Source organism: Poecile atricapillus, chromosome 39 (genome assembly GCF_030490865.1).
Source record: "Poecile atricapillus isolate bPoeAtr1 chromosome 39, bPoeAtr1.hap1, whole genome shotgun sequence".
In the NCBI taxonomy this organism is placed as follows: Eukaryota; Metazoa; Chordata; class Aves; order Passeriformes; family Paridae; genus Poecile; species Poecile atricapillus.
The window spans coordinates 319,157-339,953 of NC_081287.1; the positions used below are offsets into that span (position 1 = coordinate 319,157).

Below are 20,797 nucleotides of genomic sequence, written 5' to 3' on the forward strand. Positions count from 1 at the left end.
CCCCTCAGGGTCCCCAGATCCCCTCAGGGTTCCCAAATCTCCTCAAAATGTCCACAAATCCCCTCAAAATTTCCTGAATTCCCCTCAGGGCTCCCGAATCCCCTCACGATTAAGTCTCTTAACAATGTCTCCGAATCCCCTCAGGGTCCCCGAATCCCCTCAGGGTTCCCAAATCCCCTCAGGTTTCCCAAATCTCCTCAAAAGGTCCCCAAATCCCCTCAAAATTTCCTGAATTCCCCTCAGGGTTCCCGAATCCCCTCAGGGTTCCCGAATCCCCACACGATTAAGAACCTTAACAATGTCTCTGAATCCCCTCAGGCTCCCCAAAACCCCTCAGGGTACACAAATCCCCTCAAGGTTCCCAAATCCCCTCAAAATGTCCCAAAATCTCCTCAAAAGGTCCCCAAATCCCCTCAGGGTTCCCAAATGCCCTCAAAATGTCCCAAAATCTCCTCAAAATGTCCCAAAATCCCCTCAGGGCCCCCAAATCCCCTCGGTGTCCCCAAATCCCTTTTCCCACCCATTTTCCATCCCTTTTTCCCTCCTTTTTCCCTTTTTTTTCCCTCCCATCTCTTTTTCCCATCCCTTTTCCATAACTGGGTGGAATTTCCCCATTCCTGGCAGGAGTTTCCCCGTCCCAGCCCAACCTGGAGCTCCCCAAACCCCAAAATTCCCAGAAAACCCAGCCCCGCTTCCATCATTCCCTCCAGCAGGGACATTCCCGGAACCCGAATTCCAAGATTTTCCTGGATTTTGGGCAGGAAAATCCCAACTTCAAACACATCGGGATTGGGATGGGAGCTCCCCCCAAAAACTGGGAATTTGGGCTTTTCCAAGGATGAGAGAGTCGGGATAACCTCAGGATGAGTCCTTTAAAATCCACAAAAACCTCGGGAATTCTCCCGTTTCACAACGGACACAACGGCACCGAACGCTCCGAGAGGGGAGGGAAAAACAGCGGGAAAATGGGGAAAAACGATGGGAAAACAGCAGGAAAACATTGGGAAAAGGGGGATCCACAGCCACAGGAAATCCTGGGAAAACCTCAGCGAGGTGAGGGGGACAAATCCCAGCCTTGTCCCACCCGGAAAAATCCCCGTTCCCAAGGGAAGAGGGGAAAAATTCCCACAAATCCACCTGGAAAAAAACCCAAATAAACGGGATCACGGCAAAACTTCGGGAGATCCGGTAGAAAAAAAATTCCAAAAAAAAAAAAAGAAAAAATTCATTCTACACAATTCCCTCTTTTTTTTCCTGGGAATTCCCAAAAACAAACAAACAAACAAACAACAACAAAAAAAAAAAACCTCGACAAAATTCCCTCTTTTTCCCAGGAGTTCCCAAGAAAAAATTCCAAAAGAATTCCCTCTTTTCCCTGGGAATTCCTGGGATTTGGGGCTGGGAACGGGGAACATCCACGGACACGGATCCGACACATCCAGGGAATATTTTGGGTCCTTTTCCCGTTGGGAATTCACTCCTGGAGCATTCCGGAGCTTTCCTCTTCATCCTGCTGCTCTTCCCTTGGGAATTCCTCCGGGAATTCCTCGGCGTTTTGGGAATTTTCCGCCTTTTCCGCCTCTGGATTTGTCCCTGTTCCCCTTTCCTGGGCTTTAGCTGCTGGAATTTCCTCGGGGTTTTTATTTTCCTCGGGATTTTCCTCAGGATTTTCAGGATTTTCAAGGTTTTCCTCAGGATCCTCGGGGTTCTCCTCAAGATTTTTGGGATTTTCCTCGGGGCTTTCCTGGGGATTTTGGGGATTTTCCTCGGGAATTTGGGGATTTTCCTCGGGATTTTGGGGGTTTTCCTCGGGATTTTCCTCGGGATTTTCCTCCGTGGCTCCTTCCCCTTCCTCGTGCTCCTCCTTTTCCTCGGGATCATCTGTGAAGGGATTTTCCCCCTGGAAAAAAGGGAAAAAAAAAATCCCCCAAAACCATTTGGAGCTTCCCTCAGGATTCCCCAAGGAATTCTGGGATTTTTGGGATTTAAAGGATATTTGGGATGGGCTCGATGAGATCTCTGGGATTTCTGGAATGAGGTTTCTGGGATCTAAACCCCAAACTGCTTCAGAATTCCCAAAAATCCCCCAAATCCCAACTCCAGCCTCAACCCCACAGTGCCCGGAAAAATCCAGGAATTCCCACCCCCAAAACATTCCCAAAAAAAAAACCCCAAACCCCCGAATATTCCCAAAAAACTCCCAAATATTCCCAAAAAAGCCCTCCCGGGGTGTTCCCGCCCCCGGAATTCCGGGAATTCCCACCTTGAGGTACTTTTCCAGCTTTTTGCTGATGAGTTTGTTGTTGAGGATGCTCCGGGCCACCACCAGCGAGGATTTCTTGGATTGCTCCATCATGGCCTGGGAGGGGACAGGGAATTCACGGGATTCGGACACGGATCCGGCAGAATTCCCAAGAAATTCCCTGGGAGAAGGGGCTGGGAGCAGAAACCCAGCAAAATTCCCAGGAAATTCCTTGGGAAAAGGGGGCTGGGGACACAAATCCAGGGAAATCTGTGGGAAATCCTGGGATTTGGGGCTCCCCCTTTGTGAATTCCCAGGATTTTGGTGGATCCCTGTGGGAAATCCCAGGATTTTTCAGGATCCTCATGGGATCCTGGGGCTCTCCCAGTGGGAATGTCCGGGATTTGTGCCCATCCCAGTGTGAATTCCCGGTGTTTCCCGCTGTCCCGGTGTGAATTCCTGGGGTTTGTGCCCATCCCAGTGTGAATTCCCGGTGTTTCCTGGTGTGAATTCCCGGTGTTTCCCGGTGTCCCGGTGTGAATTCCCGGTGTTTCCCGGCTGTCCCGGTGTGAATTCCCGGTGTTTCCCGCTGTCCCAGTGTGAATTCCCGGTGTTTCCCGGCTGTCCCGGTGCGAATTCCCGGTGTTTCCCGGTGTGAATTCCCGGGATTTCCCAGCTGTCCCGGTGTGAATTCCCGGTGTTTCCCGGTGTGAATTCCCGGTGTTTCCCGCTGTCCCAGTGTGAATTCCCGGTGTTTCCCGCTGTCCCAGTGTGAATTCCCGGTGTTTCCCGCTGTCCCAGTGTGAATTCCCGGTGTTTCCCGCTGTCCCAGTGTGAATTCCCGGGATTCCCCGGCTGTCCTGGTGTGAATTCCCGGTGTTTCCCGGTGTGAATTCCCGGTGTTTCCCGGTGTGAATTCCCGGTGTTTCCCGGTGTGAATTCCCGGTGTTTCCCGGTGTGAATTCCCGGTGTTCCCCAGCTGTCCCGGTGTGAATTCCCGGTGTTTCCCGGTGTGAATTCCCGGTGTTTCCCGCTGTGAATTCCCGGTGTGGATTCCCGGCTGTCCCGGTGTGAATTCCCGCGGCTCACCCGGCGGTTGTGGTTGTGATCCGGGGATTTCAGGTGTTTCTGGATGGAGCCAAAGTGCATCGGGAGCAGGAGGTCACAGGCGGAGCAGTGAGCGGCCTCCACCTTCCGCAGGAAGTGCTCCAGGCCCACCTCTAACGGGAACAGCGGGATCAGTGGGATCAATGGGATCAGTGGGATCATCGGGATCAATGGGATCCCCAGGGCTCCAGGCCCACCTCTAACGGGAACAGCGGGAATGGGATCATCGGGATCAATGGGATCAGTGGGAATGGGATCATCGGGATCAATGGGATCAGTGGGATCAATGGGAACAGGATCCCCAGGGCTCCAGGCCCACCTCTAACGGGAACAGCGGGATCAGTGGGATCAATGGGATCAGTGGGATCAGTGGGATCATCGGGATCAATGGGATCAATGGGAATGGGATCAGTGGGATCATTGGGAACGGGATCATTGGGATCAATGGGAATGGGATTAATGGGATCATCGGGATCACTGGGATCCCCAGTGCTCCAGGCCCACCTCTGCAACCCGAGTGTGGGATTGGGATCGGGATCAGGATCGGGATCAGGACTGGGAATGGTGAATCCCTTGGAGCCATTCCAGAGCCTTTCCCAGGCTTCCCAAACTTTTCCTTCCCTCGGGATCCCCCAGAGCCTTCCCAGCCTCGGCATTCCCGGCCCCTTCCCATGGGAATTCCCAGGAATTCCCGGGATCCCCTGCACCCCTTCCCCTGAGAATTCCCAGGAATTCCCGGGATCCCCTGCACCCCTTCCCATGGGAATTCCCAGGAATTCCCGGGTACCCTGTGTCAGGTCCTGCTCCCGCTGGATCTGCTGGATGACGGCGTTGATGTCGCGGATCCCGCGGCGCCGCTCCTCCGTCTTCCGCGTCTTGTTGGCCACGTATTCCTGCAGGGAATTCCCAGAAATCCCCAGGAACGGCCCCGGGGATTCCTGCAGGGGAAATTCCCCGGGATCGCCCTCCCAGAAATCCCCAAAAAATCCCGGAACAGCGACAGCAGCAGCAGCAGCAGCGGGATTCCCCATCCCAAAAACCCCGGCAGGGAAAGAGCCCGGGACAGCGGATTGGAGGGGATGGGAAAAGGGAAAGGAGGGAAAAGGAGGAAAAAGGGAAAAAGAGGGAAGAGGAAAAGGAGGGAAAGGGGAAGGAAGAAAGGGAATGTGAGGAAAAGAGGGAAAGGAAGAGAAAGAAAAACAGGAAAAGGAAGGGAGGAGAAAGAAAAGCAGAAAAAGGGAAGGAAGAAAAAGCAGGAAAGGAAGGAAAAGCTGGAAAAGAGGAGCAGGAAAAGCTGGAAAAGAGGGAAAGGAAGAGCAGGAAGAGCTGGAAAAGAGGAGCAGGAAGAGCAGGAAAAGAGCAGCAGGAAAAGCTGGAAAAGAGGGAAAGGAAGAGCAGGAAAAGCAGGGAAGGAAGAGCAGGAAGAGCTGGAAAAGAGGAGCAGGAAGAGCTGGAAAAGAAGAGCAGGAAAAGCAGGGAAGGAAGAGCAGGAAAAGAGGAAGAGGAAGAGCTGGAAAAGAGGGAAAGGAGGAGCAGGAAAGGAAGAGCAGGAAAAGCTGGAAAAGAGGAGCAGGAAAGGAAGAGCAGGAAAAGAGGAAGAGGAAGAGCAGGAAAAGAGGAGCAGGAAGAGCTGGAAAAGAGGAGCAGGAAAAGCAGGAAAAGAAGGAGAGGAGGAGCAGGAAAGGAAGAGCAGGAAAAGAGGAAGAGGAAGGGCAGCCCCCGATGGCGGGAATGCCGCGGGACCTGCAGGAATTCCGCCGTCTGTGGCGGCAGCTTGGAGCCCACGAACTGGAAATGCTCCCGGTGGAATTTGCTCTCCAGGTGCTGCCGGATCTCATCCTCAAAAAACGTCCGGAACTTGCACAGCGAGCACACGAACTGGATCCTGGAAAAACAACAGGAATAATGGGAATGCACACAAACTGGATCCTGGAAAAATAATGGGAATAATGGGAATGCACACGGGAATAACAACGGGAATGCACACGAACTGGATCCTGGAAAAACAACGGGAATAACAACGGGAATAACGGGAATAACAACGGGAATAACAATGGGAATAACAATGGGAATAACAATGGGAATAACAATGGGAATAACAATGGAGTAACAATGGGAATAATGGGAGTAACAATGGGAATAACAATGGGAATAGCAATGGGAATAACAATGGGAATAACAATGTGAATAACGGGAATAACAATGGGAATAACAGGAATAACAATGGGAATAACAGGAATGCACACAAACTGGATCCTGGGGAACAAACACCGGGAACAATGGGAATAAAAATCCTGGAAGAACATCCCTAAAAAGGAGGGAAATATTCCCAAAAACCCCCGGCATTCCCAGGAAATACCTCTCCACCATCCGGTCCCGGTGCCGCTTCTTCTGCCGGTCCTGGGATTTCCTCCCGGCCTGGAGCTTCTGCCGCAGCTGGGAATTCTGGGAATTCTCCTCCGGGATGCTCAGGGCTCCTGGAAAAATGGGAATGCCGGGAATTCCAGGGAAACGGAGCTTGGGAAAGGCCGGCCTGGAGCCAGAGGGGATCCTGGGTTTTTGGGAATGGGATTTAGGGGTTTTCAGGGATGGAGCAATCCCAGATTTCTCTGGGTTTAGGGAGGAACTCATCCCAAATTTTCCGGTTTTAGGGATGGATCCTTTCCCAAATTCCAGGATTTAGGGATAAAGCAGCCCCAGATTTCCGGGATTTCCCCTGGGAATCCCCAACTCACCTTTCTCGGAATCTCTTCCCTCTTCATCCTCCCCTTCCTGAAAAACCAAAACCGTGGGAATTTCAAACCCCCCGCAGCGAAATTCCCCGAGTTTCTCCCTCTGGAATTTCCCCTGGATCCGGGAAATTCCGGGAATCCCGAACTTTTGGGGGCTTTTCCCAAGGGAATCTCTCAGGGATGGGAATTTTATTGGAGAGGCCGGAATTCCCTGGAATTCCCACGGAAAATTCCACCTCCAGCCATTCCCCCAACCCAAATCCTGCGGGAATTCCCCCGGAATCCTGGGATTTCCCTCCCTCCCATCCCCAAATCCCGGGATTTTTCCCTCCCCACCCCATTTCCCTTGGAAATTCCCCCAAATCCTTCAGGAATTCCCCAGAATTCCAGGATTTCTCCTCACTCACCCCCCTGGATTCCTCCTTTTCTCCGGATTCGCCCTCCGTGCCTTCCTCTGGAACGGACAAAGCCCCAAAAATCGGGAATTCGGGATAAATCCCGGGATTTTCAGAGCTGGAAATCCGGGATTCAGCCCCAAATTTGGGCAGAATCCCGGGATTTTGGGTCCCCCCACCCCCCCCTCACCGTTTTCCGAGCTGGAATTGTCGGATCCGTCGGTTTTGGGAGTTTTTTCCTCGGAGCCGCTCGGCTGCTTCCGCTTCTTCCCAAAGGAATCGCGGCGGAGCCGCTTCCGCTGCGGCTGGAAAAGCGGGAATTGAAATCCCAAACCAGCGGGAATTTCCCCCTGGAAAAGCTCCAACATTCCCAAACCCCAATTTTCAGGATCTGAACCCCCCTGAAATCCAAAACCATCCCAAAAACCCTTGGAATTCCCAGCTCCTCCTTCCCTCCGTGAGTTCAGCAGGAAAATCGTGGAAAAATCGTGGGAAAATAATGGAAAATCATGGAAAATTGTGGGAAAATCATGGAAAATTGTGGGAAAATCATCATGGGAAGATCACAGGGAAATCATGGGAAAATCATGGAATAATCATGGAAAATCACGGGAAAATCATGGAAAATCGTGGGGAAATAATGGAAAATCGTGGGAGATCACAAGAAAATAACGGAAAATCCATGGGAAACCCTGGGAACGCCGGACTCACCCGGAAATCCGCATCCCACATCTTCCAGCCCCTCCTCATCCTCTTCATGCCGCGGAAATTGCCGGGAAAGCCTCGGAAGCCCTGGAAGCCGCCGGGCTCGGGGAGGATGTTCTGGGAGAAGAGCGACGGGAGCCTCCGGGCTCCGGGGGGGCCCCGCGGCTCGTTCCAGACCCCCCGGCCGGGAAATCCCGGGAATTGCCGCTCCCGGCCCCAGCCGTGGCCGCGGTGGCCGAAGTTCTCCCGGAATTTCCCCTGGAATTGCTGCTCCCGGGGCCGGGGCCGGCCGTAGAAGTCGTTGGCGTCGGGCTCGGACTCGTTGGGGAAATCGGGATAATCGCCGGGATAATCGCCGGGATAATCGTTGGGGTAGTCGGGATAATCGTTGGGGTAATCGTTGGGATAATCGCCGGGATAATCGTTGGGATAGTCGGGATAATCGCCGGGATAGTCGGGATAGTCGGGATAGTCGGGATAGTCGAAGGCCGCCCGGTAGAGCTCGCGCTCGCTCACAGCCCCCCGGGAGTCGCCGTAGGATTCGTAGGGATCGTACCTGGGAACGGGCAACATTCCCAGGAAACCCTTCAGGGATGGGAATCCTAAAAAACCCTTCAGGGATGGGAATTCCCGAATTCCCAAAAAACCCTTCAGGGATGGGAATCCCAAGGAAAAGGGTTCAGGGATGGGAATCCCAAAAAACCCTTCAGGGATGGGAATCCTAAAAAGGGTTCAGGGATGGGAATCCTAAAAAACCCTTCAGGGATGGGGAATCCTAAAAAGGGTTCAGGGATGGGAATCCCAAAAAACCCTTCAGGGATGGGGATTCCCAAAAAGGGTTCAGGGATGGGAATCCCAAAAAATCCTTCAGGGATGGGGAATCCCAAAAAGTGTTCAGGGATGGGGATTCCTAAAAAACCCTTCAGGGATGGGAATCCCAAAAAACCCTTCAGGGATGGGAATTCCCAAGGAAAAGGGTTCAGGGATGGGGATTCCCAAAAAGGGTTCAGGGATGGGGATTCCCAAAAAGGGTTCAGGGATGGGGATTCCCACAATTCCCAAAAAACAGGTCCCAGCCATTGGGGACCCCCTTCTCCAGCCCCTTTCCCATTTCCCTCCCCTTTCCCGGATCTCCAGGACCCGATCCCAGGGCTGGGATTTGGGATCGGATTCCCATCCCCATCCCCACATTCCCATCCCCATCCCCATTCCCATATTCCCACATCCCCACATTCCCATATTCCCATTCCCATCCCCACATCCCCACATTCCCATATTCCCATTCCCATCCCCACATTCCCATCCCCACATTCCCATCCCCATTCCCACATCCCCATTCCCATCCCCACATCCCCACATTCCCATATTCCCATCCCCACATCCCCACATTCCCATTCCCACATCCCCATCCCCACATTCCCATCCCCATCCCCACATTCCCACATTCCCACATTCCCACATCCCCACATTCCCATCCCCATTCCCATCCCCACATTCCCATTCCCATTCCCATTCCCATCCCCACATTCCCATTCCCACATTCCCCCATTCCCACATTCCCATCCCCACATTCCCCCATTCCCCCATTCCCCCATCCCCACCTGTCTCCGGCGGCTCCGTAGCCCCGGCCCTGCATCCCCTCGGATTCCGGCCCGATCCCGGCTCCCGGCTCCGGCCGCTGCTTCCCGGGCCCTTCCCCGCCCTCGGGGGCCCCGTCGGGTTCGGCGGCTCCCAAATCCCAGGAATTCCCGGCAGCGGCTCCGTAGCCGAAGGCGCCGCCGGAGCCGCCGGAGCCCTCGGGGCCGAAGCCATAGGGGAAAGAGTAACCCTCGTAACCTGCGGAACGGCGGGAATGGCGGGAATTCCCGGAGATCCTGGGGATTCCCAGAGTGATCCTGGGATTCACTGAGATCCCGGGGAATTCCCAGAGTGATCCTGGGATTCCCTGAGATCCTGGGATTCACTGAGTGATCCTGGGATTCACTGAGTGATCCTGGGATTCACTGAGTGATCCTGGGAATTCCCAGAGTGATCCTGGGATTCACTGAGTGATCCTGGGGATTCCCAGAGTGATCCTGGGATTCACTGAGATCCCAGGGATTCCCTGAGATCCTGGGATTCACTGAGTGATCCTGGGATTCACTGATTGATCCTGGGAATTCCCAGAGTGATCCCGGGATTCACTGAGATCCTGGGATTCACTGAGTGATCCTGGGATTCACTGAGATCCTGGGATTCACTGAGATCCCAGGATTCCCAGAGTGACCCCAGGGAATTCCCATGGAATCAGGGATCATTCCCATGGAATCAGGGATCATTCCCATGGAATCAGGGATCATTCCCAGGGAATCAGGGATCATTCCCATGGAATCAGGGATCATTCCCAGGGAATCAGGGATCATTCCCAGGGAATCAGGGATCATTCCCAGGGAATCAGGGATCATTCCCAGGGAGTCAGGGATCATTCCCAGGGAATCAGGGATCATTCCCAGGGAATCAGGGATCATTCCCAGGGAATCAGGGATCATTCCCAGGGAATTCCCAGGGAGTTCAGGTTCACTCCCAGTTAATCCCCACGGAGTTTGGGATTATTTCCGTGTTTACCAGGGAATTTGGGATCATTCCCAGGAAAAGAGGGGAAAACCCAGGGAATTTGGGAAGAGAAGCCGGGAGAGGCCGAGGAGCTCCCCGAGGATCCCGGTCCCGCACTTGCCTCTGCTCGTGCCCGAATTCCAATCTCCGTAACCTGAGGGACGGAAAATCCCAGTGAGGATCCGGAATTCCCCCTGGGAATCGGCCCCAGGATCCCCCAAATCCCAGTGAGGATCCGGAATTCCCACTGGGAATCAGCCCCAGAATCCCTCAAATCCCCGAGGATCCGGAATTCCCACCGGGAATCAGCCCCAGGATCCCCCAAATCCCCGAGGATCTGGAATTCCCACCGGGAATCAGCCCCAGGATCCCCCAAATCCCCGAGGATCTGGAATTCCCACCGGGAATCAGCCCCAGGATCCCCAAACCCCCGAGGATCCGGAATTCCCACTGGGAATCAGCCCCAGGATCCCCCAAATCCCAGTGAGGATCCGGAATTCCCACCGGGAATCAGCCCCAGGATCCCCAAATCCCTGAGGATCCGGAATTCCCACCGGGAATCGCCGGGAATGGGAAATTCCAGCTGGAAACGCCGGAAAATCGGGCAAAGGAGCGAGGGGGAAGTGGGAAAAAATGGGAAAAAATGGGAAAAAATGGGAATTTTGTGGCATTGCTGCCATTCCGGGCTGGATATTCCTGGCTCATTCCCTGAGGGAATTTTGGCCTTAATTAGCGGCTCCTCATTAGCGAGAGAAGCCAATTAACTGATTCTGCCCTTCGGCCTCCGCTTCCAGGGGGGAATTTCCCGGGAATATCGACGGGAATCGCTGCCCGGCCCAGGCAGGGGAGCAGGGGAACGGAATCCATGGGAAATGGGAACGGAATCCATGGAAAATGGGAAATGGGAACAGAATCCATGGAAAAACGGGATTTGGGGATGGAATCCATGGAAAATGGGAAATGGGAACGGAATCCATGGAAAAACGGGATTTGGGAACGGAATCCATGGAAAATGGGAAATGGGAACGGAATCCATGGAAAAACGGGATTTGGGGATGGAATTCCCGGGATTTTGGGATGGAATTCCCGGGATTTTGGGGATGGAATTCCCGGGATTTTGGGATGGAATTCCCAGGATTTGGGGATGGAATTCCCGGGATTTTGGGATGGAATTCCCGGGATTTGGGGATGGAATTCCCGGGATTTTGGGGATGGAATTCCCGGGATTTTGGGGATGGAATTCCCGGGATTTGGGATGGAATTCCGGGGATTTGGGGATTTTGGGCGCTGCCGGGACCGGGCCGGGCTCGGGGGCGGCTCCGGGACCCCGGGGGAGCTCCCGGTGTCCCTCAGGGTCCCCCCGGTGTCCCCGGTCCGGCGGGGACATCCCCCCGCTCCTGTCCCCTCCCCTGTCCCGGTGTCCCCTCCCCTGTCCCGGTGTCCGCTCCCCTCTCCCGGTGTCCCCTCCCCGCTCCCGGTGTCCCCTCCCCTCTCCCGGTGTCCCCTCCCCTCTCCCGGTGTCCCCTCCCGCCCCAGCGGCAGCGCCGGTCCCGAACCGATCCCGCTCAGCCCCGGCCGCTCCCCGCTCCGGCCGGCCCCGGGACCCCCCCGGAGCCCCGTTCCCCTCCCGGCCCCGGTTCCCCCGGATCCCCGGTTCCCCTCCCGGCCCCGGTTCCCCCCCCGGTTCCCGTCCCGGCCCGGAACCCCCCGGTTGGGCCCCGGTTGGGCCGCGGTTCCCGTCCCGGCCCCGGTGCCGCCCCCTCCCCTCACCGTAGCTCATGATGGCGGCGCCTCCTCCCCTTTCCCGGGCGGTAACGGCGCCGCGCGGGCCCCGCCCCCTCGCGCCCATTGGCCGCGCCCTTCCGCCTCCCCCGCGCTGATTGGTCCGCGCGGTTCGCGCCTCCCATTGGCCGCCGGGCGCTGTCGTTCATGGCGATCCCCGCGCCGCGATTGGTCGGATAGAACGTCTGCCGGGTGAAGGGGCGTGGCCTCGGCCGCTCTGCTCTCCCATTGGTCAGCGGCGCCCGCCGAGCGCCTATCGCGTGACAGCCGCGCCCTCGGCCCCGCCCCCTCGCAGCGGCGCCGGCTGCTATTGGCTGCCGGCCCCGGGGGTCACGTGTCTGTCACGTGGCACGTGCTTGTCACGTGGGTGACGTGGGGACCCCACCGGGGTCACGCGAGGGCCCCAAAATTCCCAAAAATCCCCAAAATTCCCCAAAATTCCCAAATCCCGACCCTCGGGATCCTCCAAAAATCCCCAAATTCCCCAAAATCCCAGGACTGGAGCCCCACCCTGACCCCTCCCCGAATCCCCCCTGGATTCTCCCCAAATTCCCCCGGAATTCCCGCCAATCCCAACATTCCAGCCACAAGAGACTCCGTTTTTCCCGGGAATTCACTTCCAGAAGAATTTAATCCATCGTCCCCCACTCCCGGGCGCAGGAACTGCCAGAAACCTCCGGAAAAACGTGGAAATTTAAAAAAAAAAAAAATAAAATTAAAAAAAAAAAAAAATCTTGGGGGGAAAAGAAAAAAAATCCGGAAAAAAAAATCCAAAATTTTTCCCCGTTAAAATTCCTTCCGAAATCCGGAAGCTTCGGGATTCCCAAATAAAAACGGATCTCTGTCCTTCGCTCTCCTACACAAATCTAGAGATTAAAAAAGTCGGGAACGAGGGGGAAAAAAAATCCGGGAATAAAACCAAGAACGAGGGGAAAAAAACTGGGAATCGAGGAAAGAAACGGAGCCGAATCCTCCCGGAATTCTGGGGATTCCCGTGGGATTCCCGTGGGGTTCCCGTGGGATTTTCCCGTGGGATTCCCGTGGGATTCCCGTGGGATTCCCGTGGGATTCCTGTGGGATTCCCGTGGGATTTTCCCGTGGGGATTCCCGTGGGATTTTCCCGTGGGATTCCCGTGGGATTCCTGTGGGATTTTCCCGTGGGATTCCCGTGGGATTCCCGTGGGATTCCCGTGGGATTTTCCCGTGCGGTTCCCGTGGGATTCCCGTGGGATTCCCGTGGGATTTTCCCGTGGGGTTCCCGTGGGGTTCCCGTGGGATTCCCGTGGGATTTTCCCGTGGGATTCCCGTGGGATTTTCCCGTGGGGTTCCCGTGGGGTTCCCGTGGGATTCCCGTGGGATTTTCCCGTGGGATTCCCGTGGGATTTTCCCGCCGCCGCCGCCGGGGGAATTTTGGGAATGGGCAGCGGCAGGAGGGGGTGAATCCCACGGGATTTGCGTGGGAAAAGTGGGAATTTTGGGAACATGCAACCCCGGAACTGAGGGAATTCCGACATCTGCGGGGCCACGGGAAGAGAAACAAACGGAAAAATAAAACAAAAAAAAAAAAAACCTTGGGAATTTACAACTCTGCAGGGTCCAAATGTACAAAATCCACAGCGATTCCCCCCCGGGAATTCCAGGAATTCCCGGGAATTCCCTCCCCGAGCCGCCACCAGCGGGAGGAGGCGACGCCGCCGGTTCTTTGGGATAAAAGAAAGGGAATTTTTTTCCTTTTTGTTTTGTTTCCCGGGAAGCGACGAGAAGGGCGGGATCCCGGGGGGAGGGAGAATTCCCGCTGGGAATGGCCAGGATCCGCTCCCTGTAGTGCTTGAGGCCGGGACGGCTCCGAGGCGCCGCTCGCTCCCGCGCTCCTCCCGGAAAACCGCGGATTCGGGGGGAAAAAAAACCCACGGGGAGATTCCGGCGGAATTCCGGAATTCCAACCGGGATTCTTTGTTTTGTTTTGTGGTTTTTTGTGGGTTTGTTGTTGTTTTTCCCCTCCTGGAATTTTTTTTGGGAATATTCAGGGAGCCTCGGGCAGGGCGGGCGGCTCCGGGGGGGCCTCGCTCCGGCACGGATCCGCCTTGGAAAAATTCATCTCCAGGATGTGGCGCTGCAGGTGCCGCACCCACTCCTCCTGGATGGACAGAGGGCCCTGGAATTCCACCTCGCAGAACCTGGGAAAGGAGGAATGCCGGGAATGCCGGGAATGCCGGGAATGCCCAGGGAGCGGGAAAACGGGGAAAGGGACGGGAAAAATGGGATGGGGTGGGTGGGAAAACCCAGGAAAAATGGGATGGGGAGAAAAGAAAGGAGGGAAAACCGGGAAAAACAGGATGGGGTGGGTTGGAAAGAAGGGAAAACTTGGGAAAAACGGGATGGGGAGAAAGGAAAGAGGGGAAAACCCAGGAAAAATGGGATGGGATGGGTGGGAAAGGAGGGAAACTCGGAAAAAACAGGATGGGGAGAAAGGAAAGGGAGGAAAAGCGAAAATAGGGATGGAGAGCAGGAAAAAAGTGGGGAAAAGGCCAAAAGAAGGGATGGAAGAGCTGGGAAAGGGAGGAAAGGCAGGAAAAGCACCCAAAAAACGGGAGAGGGGAGCAGGGGAGGCGGGGAAGGAGCGGAAAGGCAGGAAAAGCTCCCAAATCCCCGTTTCCCACCTGCACTTGAGGGTGTAGATGTTCCCCACGAACTTGACCAGCGAGGTTTGGGGCGGGCGCGGCACCAGCGCCGGCACCGGGCGCACGCGCGGCGGCGGCCGCGGCTCCGGAAGCTTCCGCGGGAATTCGGCGCCGCCCTCCTCGTCCCGCGGCAGCGGCGGCTCCAGCGGCCGCGCCTGGCGCCGCTCGAACTCTGCAGCCAACGGGAAAACCGGGAACAACGCTGGGGACGGGGCGGGGAGACGCTCCCGGCCCTGATCCCAATTCCCAATTCCCAATTCCACATCCCTGATCCCAATTCCCAATTCCCAGTTCCCAATTTCACATCCCTGATCCCAATTCCCAATTCCCAATTTCACATCCCTGATCCCAATTCCCATTCCCATTCCCAATTCCCAATTTCACATCCCTGATCCCAATTCCCAATTTCACATCCCTGATCCCAATTCCCATTCCCAGTTCCCAATTCCCAATTTCACATCCCTGATCCCAATTCCCATTCCCAGTTCCCAATTCCCATTCCCAGTTCCCATTCCCAGTTCCCAATTCCCAATTTCACATCCCTGATCCCAATTCCCATTCCCAGTTCCCAATTCCCATTCCCAGTTCCCATTCCCAATTCCCAATTCCCAATTTCACATCCCCAGCCCCAATCCCCATCCACAATTTCCCATTCCCAAATCCCATTCCTCATTCCCAATCCCTGTTCCCATTCCCCATTCCCACTCCTCAATTCCACAATTCCCATTCCCCACTCCCATTTCCCCCATTCCCAATCCCCCATTCCCAATCCCCTTTCCTATTCCCCATTCCCATTCCCAATTCCCATTCCCACTCCCCCATTCCCATTCCCATTCTCATTCCCAATCCCCCCACAATTCCCACTCCCCCATTCCCACTCCCCCATTCCCCATTCCCATTCCCCATTCCCCAATTCCCATTTCCATTCCCCCATTCCCATTCCCATTCCCCCATTCCCATTCCCATTCCCAATTCCCATTCCCAATCCCACTCCCCCATTCCCATTCCCATTTCCCCCCACCCCTCACTCACTGCTGAAGTTCCCCCGCGGCTCCTCCACCTTCACCACCCCCAGCGCCGTCCCCAGGGCTCTCTCGGCTCCCTCGGCTCCTTTCCCGTCGCCCAGCGCGGCCTCGGCCGCCAGCGCCGCCGCCTTGCCCAGGAAGGGCATTCCCAGGGCCCCGCGCGGCTCCCGCGGCGGCGCCGAGCTGCGGAATTTCTTGGAGAAGGGCCGGCCCCCCTGGATGTAGCTGCGGTAGGCGCCGGCCTTGTGGGGCCGGTGCCGGATCCACTCGCGCAGGGTCTCGATGGGGGAACCGTTCACGCACCACTCGGTGACGCCGAACTGGCGCAGGTGAGCCCGGGCGTGGCTCGCCAGAGCCTTGCGGTTCTCAAAGTACAGCCCACACAGCTCGCAGCACGCCTCGGCAGCTGGGACACGGAGAGAGAGAAATGGGGGAAATGAGGGGAAATGGGGTTAAAATGAGGAGAAATGGGGTTAAAACAGGGAGAAATGGGGTTAAAATGGGGGGAAATGGGGTTAAAATGGGGTTAAAACAGGGAGAAATGGGGTTAAAATAGGGAGAAATGGGGAGAAATGGGGGGAAATGGGGTTAAAATGGAGAGAAACAGAGTTAAAATGAGGAGAAATGGGGAAAAACAGGGTTAAAATGGGGGCAACAGGAAAAGATGGGGTTAAAATGGGGAAAAAATGGGGTTAAAATGGGGAGAAATGGGAAAAACAGTTAAAATGGGGAAAAATGAGAAAAAATGGGGAGAATGTAAGGATTAATGGGAAAAAACAGAGTTAAAATGGGGAGAAACAGGGGAAAACAAGAGGGAAAAACAGGGTTAAAAGAAGGAAAAATGGGAAAAAAAACCCCCAAAGCACCCCAACCATCCCAAATTCCCAGGAATTCCTGGAATTCCCACTCACAGGCCTTGTCTGCCCAGCCCCTCCCAAACCCATCCCAAACCCATCCCAAACCATCCCAAACCATCCCAAATCCCCAGGAATCCCCAGGAATTCCCAGGAATCCCCGGAATTCCCGGAATTGCCACTCACAGGCCTTGTCGTGCAGGGCCCTGGCCTTGATGCCCAGCTCGAAGCTCCGGTGTTTGGCGTCCCCGGGCGCTCCCAAACCCATCCCAAACCCATCCCAAACCATCCCAAACCCATCCCAAACCCATCCCAAACCATCCCAAACCATCCCAAACCATCCCAAATCCCCAGGAATCCCCGGAATCCCCAGGAATTCCCGGAATTCCCACTCACAGGCCTTGTCGTGCAGGGCCCTGGCCTTGATGCCCAGCTCGAAGCTCCGGTGTTTGCCCAGCCCCTCCCAAACCCATCCCAAACCATCCCAAATCCCCAGGAATCCCCAGGAATTCCCAGGAATCCCCGGAATCCCCGGAATCCCCGGAATTGCCACTCACAGGCCTTGTCGTGCAGGGCCCTGGCCTTGATGCCCAGCTCGAAGCTCCGGTGTTTGCCCAGCCCCTCCCAAACCCATCCCAAACCATCCCAAACCATCCCAAACCCATCCCAAACCATCCCAAATCCCCAGGAATCCCCAGGAATTCCCAGGAATCCCCGGAATCCCCGGAATTGCCACTCACAGGCCTTGTCGTGCAGGGCCCTGGCCTTGATGCCCAGCTCGAAGCTCCGGTGTTTGGCGTCCCCGGGCGCTCCCAGCCCCTCCTCGGGCAGCGCCCGTTTGGCTCCCAGGAAAGCTCCGGCGTTTTTGGCTCCCAGCGGCGCCAGCGCCAGCCCCGATCCCGATCCCGATCCCGGTCCCGGCTTCCCGGGCCGGCCGGCGCCCAGCGGCGCCAGCGCCAGCGGCGGCAGAGCTTTGCCGGGAGCCGGGAGCTTGGGATCCGGAGCCTCCTCCGGCAAAGGGCCGGGAGCCTCCAGCCCCGGCGGGAGCGGCGGCTCCTTCTTGATGAGGCAGGGCTTGGATTTCTTCCTGGGGAGGGACAGGAGCTCAGGGAATCCCGGGGGTTTGGGAACGAGGCACAGGGAATTCCCAGGGAATCCCGGGGGTTTGGCACAGGGAATTCCCAGGGAATCCCGGGGGTTTGGCACGGGGAATTCCCAGGGAATCCCGGGGGTTTGGGACCGAGGCACAGGGAATTCCCAGGGAATCCCGGGGGTTTTGTACCCAGGGCACAGGGAATTCCCAGGGAATTCCAGGGGTTTGGTGCCAGGGCACAGGGAATTCCCAGGGAATCCCGGGGGTTTGGGACAGAGGCACAGGGAATTCCCAGGGAATCCCGGGGGTTTGGCACGGGGAATTCCCAGGGAATCCCGGGGGTTTGTTAACGGGGCACAGGGAATTCCCAGGGAATCCCGGGGGTTTGGGACCGAGGCACAGGGAATTCCCAGGGAATTCCTGGGATTTTGTAATGCAGGGAATTCCAGGATTTTGTACCAGGGCACAGGGAATTTGCACCCAAGGATTTGTAGCCAGGGATTGGCACCAGGATCGGAACCAGGGATTGGCACCGGGATCAGCGCCAGGATCAGCACCGGGGATCGGGATCAGGATCAGGATCGGGATCGGGGATCAGGATCAGGATCGGGATAGGGATCAGGGATCGGGGATCAGGATCAGGATCAGGGATCAGGATCAGGGATCAGGGATCAGGATCAGGGATCAGGGATCAGGATCAGGGATCAGGATCAGGGATCAGGGATTGGGATCAGAATCAGGGATCAGGATCAGGATCGGGATCAGGGATCAGGATCAGGGATCAGGGATCAGGGATCAGGATCAGGGATCAGGATCAGGATCAGGGATTGGGATCAGGATCAGGGATCAGGATCAGGATCAGGGATTGGGATCAGGATCAGGATCAGGATCAGGAATCAGGATCAGGATCAGGGATCAGGATCAGGGATCAGGATCGGGATCAGGATCAGGATCAGGATCAGGATCAGGGATCAGGATCAGGATCAGGGATTGGGATCAGGACCAGGATCAGGGATCAGGATCAGGGATCAGGATCAGGGATCAGGATCAGCCCCGTGGCGGGGCCGCGCCGGTACCTGAGGATCTCGCGCAGCGTGTCGATGGGGGAGCCGTTCACCGACCACTCGGTGACGCCCATCTGGCGCAGGTGGGAGCGCGCGTGGCTCGACAGCCCCTTGCGGTTCTCAAAGAACTCCCCGCAGAACTCGCAGCGGATGTCGCGGCACGGCTCCGCCCGGGACGCTGCGGGAAACCGGGATCAGGGCGTGGAGAGACCCCAAATCCCCGGGAATGAGCTCCAGGAGTCCCAAAATCCCCGGGAATGAGCTCCAGGAGACCCCAAATCCCCGGGAATGAGCTCTGAGAGACCCCAAATCCCCGGGAATGAGCTCCAGGAGTCCCCAAATCCCCGGGAATGAGCTCCAGGAGACCCCAAATCCCCGGGAATGAGCTCTGAGAGACCCCAAATCCCCGGGAATGAGCTCCAGGAGACCCCAAATCCCCGGGAATGAGCTCTGAGAGACCCCAAATCCCCGGGAATGAGCTCCAGGAGTCCCCAAATCCCCGGGAATGAGCTCTGAGAGACCCCAAATCCCCGGGAATGAGCTCTGAGAGACCCCAAATCCCCGGGAATGAGCTCCAGGAGACCCCAAATCCCCGGGAATGAGCTCTGAGAGACCCCAAATCCCCGGGAATGAGCTCCAGGAGACCCCAAATCCCCGGGAATGAGCTCTGAGAGACCCCAAATCCCCGGGAATGAGCTCTGAGAGACCCCAAATCCCCGGGAATGAGCTCTGAGAGACCCCAAATCCCCGGGAATGAGCTCTGAGAGACCCCAAATCCCCGGGAATGAGCTCCAGGAGTCCCCAAATCCCCGGGAATGAGCTCCAGGAGTCCCCAAATCCCCGGGAATGAGCTCCAGGAGTCCCCAAATCCCCAGGATGTCACACACGGGGCTGGCCTGGGAGATTTCCAGAGAAATTCCAGGATTAAGGAGGGAAGGATCCCCTGGGTTGAGATCCCAGATCCCTGGGATGATCCCTGGAACCCCCAAATCCTGGGAATAAACCCCAAACTCCCCCAAATCCTGGGAATAAACCCCAAACTCCCCCAAATCCTCGGGATAAAGCCCCAAATCCCCCAAATTTTTGAGATAAACCCTTAAATCCCCCAAATCCTCGGGATAAACCCCCGAAGTCCCCCAAATCCTTGGGATAAACTCCCAAATCCTTGGGATAAAGCCCCAAATCCTTGGGATAAAGCCCCAAATCCCCCAAATGTTTGAGGTGAAGTCCTAAATCCCCCAAATCTTTGGGATAAACACCTAAACCCCCAAATCTTTAGGGAATAAACCCCCTGCCCCTCTGGACTCACAGAGGTTGAGCGGCGCCATCTCCTCGTGCGCGGCCCAGCCCGGCTCCGGCGCCGCCGCCTCCCCGGGATGGATCCCGGCCCCTCCTCCTCCTCCTCCTCCTCCTCCTCCTCCTCCTGCCGAGGCCATCAGCTCCCGCTTGATCTCCACCCGCAGCTGGTCCTGCTTCACCTTCCTGGGCACTCCCGGCGCCGCCAGCCCCGGGAACATCTTCCTGGCCGTGGGCGGCGGCGAAGCCGCGCCGGGCGCCGGCCCCGGGGGGCTGAGCGGGGCCTTCTTGGCCAGCCCGGCCAGGTGCAGCTCCGGCGGCCGCGGCGGCTCCAGCGGCGCCAGCCCGGCCAGCAGCCCCTTGGGCAGGGCCTTGGGGTGCGCGGCGGGGCGGCGGCGCGCCAGGATCTCGCGCAGCGTGTCGATGGGCGAGCCGTTCACGTACCACTCGGTGACGCCCATCTGGCGCAGGTGGGAGCGCGCGTGGCTCGACAGCCCCTTGCGGTTCTCAAAGAACTCCCCGCAGAACTCGCAGCGGATGTCGCGGCACGGCTCCGCGCCCGAGGCTGGGAATGGCACAGAAAGGGTTAAAGGGGTGTGGGAATTCCAGGGAAAAGGGATTTGGGATAAGGGCTCTGCGCCCGAGGCTGGGAATGGCACACAAAGGGTTAAAGGGGTGTGGGGATTCCCGGGAAAAGGGATTTGGGATAAGGGGAAGCTCCAAGGGAAATCCCTGCAGAACTTCCGTCGCGGCACGGCTCCGCGCCCGAGGCTGAGAATGGCACACAAAGGGTTAAAGGGGTGTGGGGATTCCAGGGAAAAGGGATTTGGGATAAGGGCTCCGCGCCCGAGGCTGGGAATGGCACAGAAAGGGTTAAACCGGGCTGGGAATTCCAGGGAAAAGGGATTTGGGATAAGGGCTCCGCGCCCGAGGCTGCCAACGGCACACAAAGGGTTAAAAGGGTGTGGGAATTCCAGGGAAAAGGGATTTGGGATAAGGGCTCTGCACCCGAGGCTGCCAACGGCACACAAAGGGTTAAAGGGGTGTGGGGATTCCTGGGAAAATCCAGGGAAACCTCAAAAAAATCCTGGAAAAACACAGAAAATCCAAACCCCAAAAAAATCCCCAAAAATCCCAAAAAATCCCCCAAAAAATCCTCCCCAAAAATCCCCCAAAATCCACAAAAAAATCTGCAAAAAAATCCCAAAATATCCCCAAAAAATCCCCCC

The 20,797-nt window shown here is 56.5% G+C and overlaps 2 protein-coding genes across 4 annotated transcripts in view; both read right to left on the reverse strand.

Annotated features, from left to right (window-relative positions):
* Positions 1 to 853: 853 nt before the first annotated feature.
* AKAP8L (A-kinase anchoring protein 8 like) lies at positions 854 to 11,637 on the reverse strand. Of its 3 annotated transcripts, none has more exons than XM_058861787.1 (13): positions 11,544 to 11,637; positions 9,895 to 9,927; positions 8,783 to 9,017; positions 7,188 to 7,737; positions 6,667 to 6,775; positions 6,489 to 6,535; positions 6,085 to 6,121; positions 5,709 to 5,826; positions 5,093 to 5,234; positions 4,137 to 4,242; positions 3,332 to 3,462; positions 2,264 to 2,359; positions 854 to 1,900 (listed from the first exon to the last, which is right to left on the reverse strand). In XM_058861787.1, exons 1-13 carry the CDS (start codon positions 11,620 to 11,622, stop codon positions 1,475 to 1,477), a joined length of 2,109 nt encoding a protein of 702 aa, XP_058717770.1. In that variant the 5' UTR covers positions 11,623 to 11,637; the 3' UTR covers positions 854 to 1,474. The 3 variants fall into 3 exon arrangements, with proteins under 3 accessions (XP_058717770.1, XP_058717769.1, XP_058717771.1); XM_058861786.1 differs by having other exon boundaries at positions 6,667 to 6,781; XM_058861788.1 differs by lacking the exons at positions 854 to 1,900; positions 2,264 to 2,359; positions 3,332 to 3,462 and adding an exon at positions 3,809 to 3,855 and having other exon boundaries at positions 6,667 to 6,781.
* Positions 11,638 to 13,543: 1,906 nt separating this feature from the next.
* WIZ (WIZ zinc finger) overlaps positions 13,544 to 20,797 on the reverse strand; it is a 30,224-nt gene continuing 22,970 nt past the window's right edge. Inside the window, exons 9-14 of the mRNA XM_058861694.1 lie at positions 19,582 to 20,133; positions 18,285 to 18,450; positions 16,856 to 17,202; positions 15,269 to 15,667; positions 14,216 to 14,408; positions 13,544 to 13,732 (exon numbers count right to left, since the gene is read on the reverse strand). Of these exons, the coding sequence (XP_058717677.1) occupies positions 13,579 to 13,732; positions 14,216 to 14,408; positions 15,269 to 15,667; positions 16,856 to 17,202; positions 18,285 to 18,450; positions 19,582 to 20,133 (1,811 nt within the window). The 3' untranslated portion in view covers positions 13,544 to 13,578. The remainder of the gene's footprint in view (positions 13,733 to 14,215; positions 14,409 to 15,268; positions 15,668 to 16,855; positions 17,203 to 18,284; positions 18,451 to 19,581; positions 20,134 to 20,797) is intronic.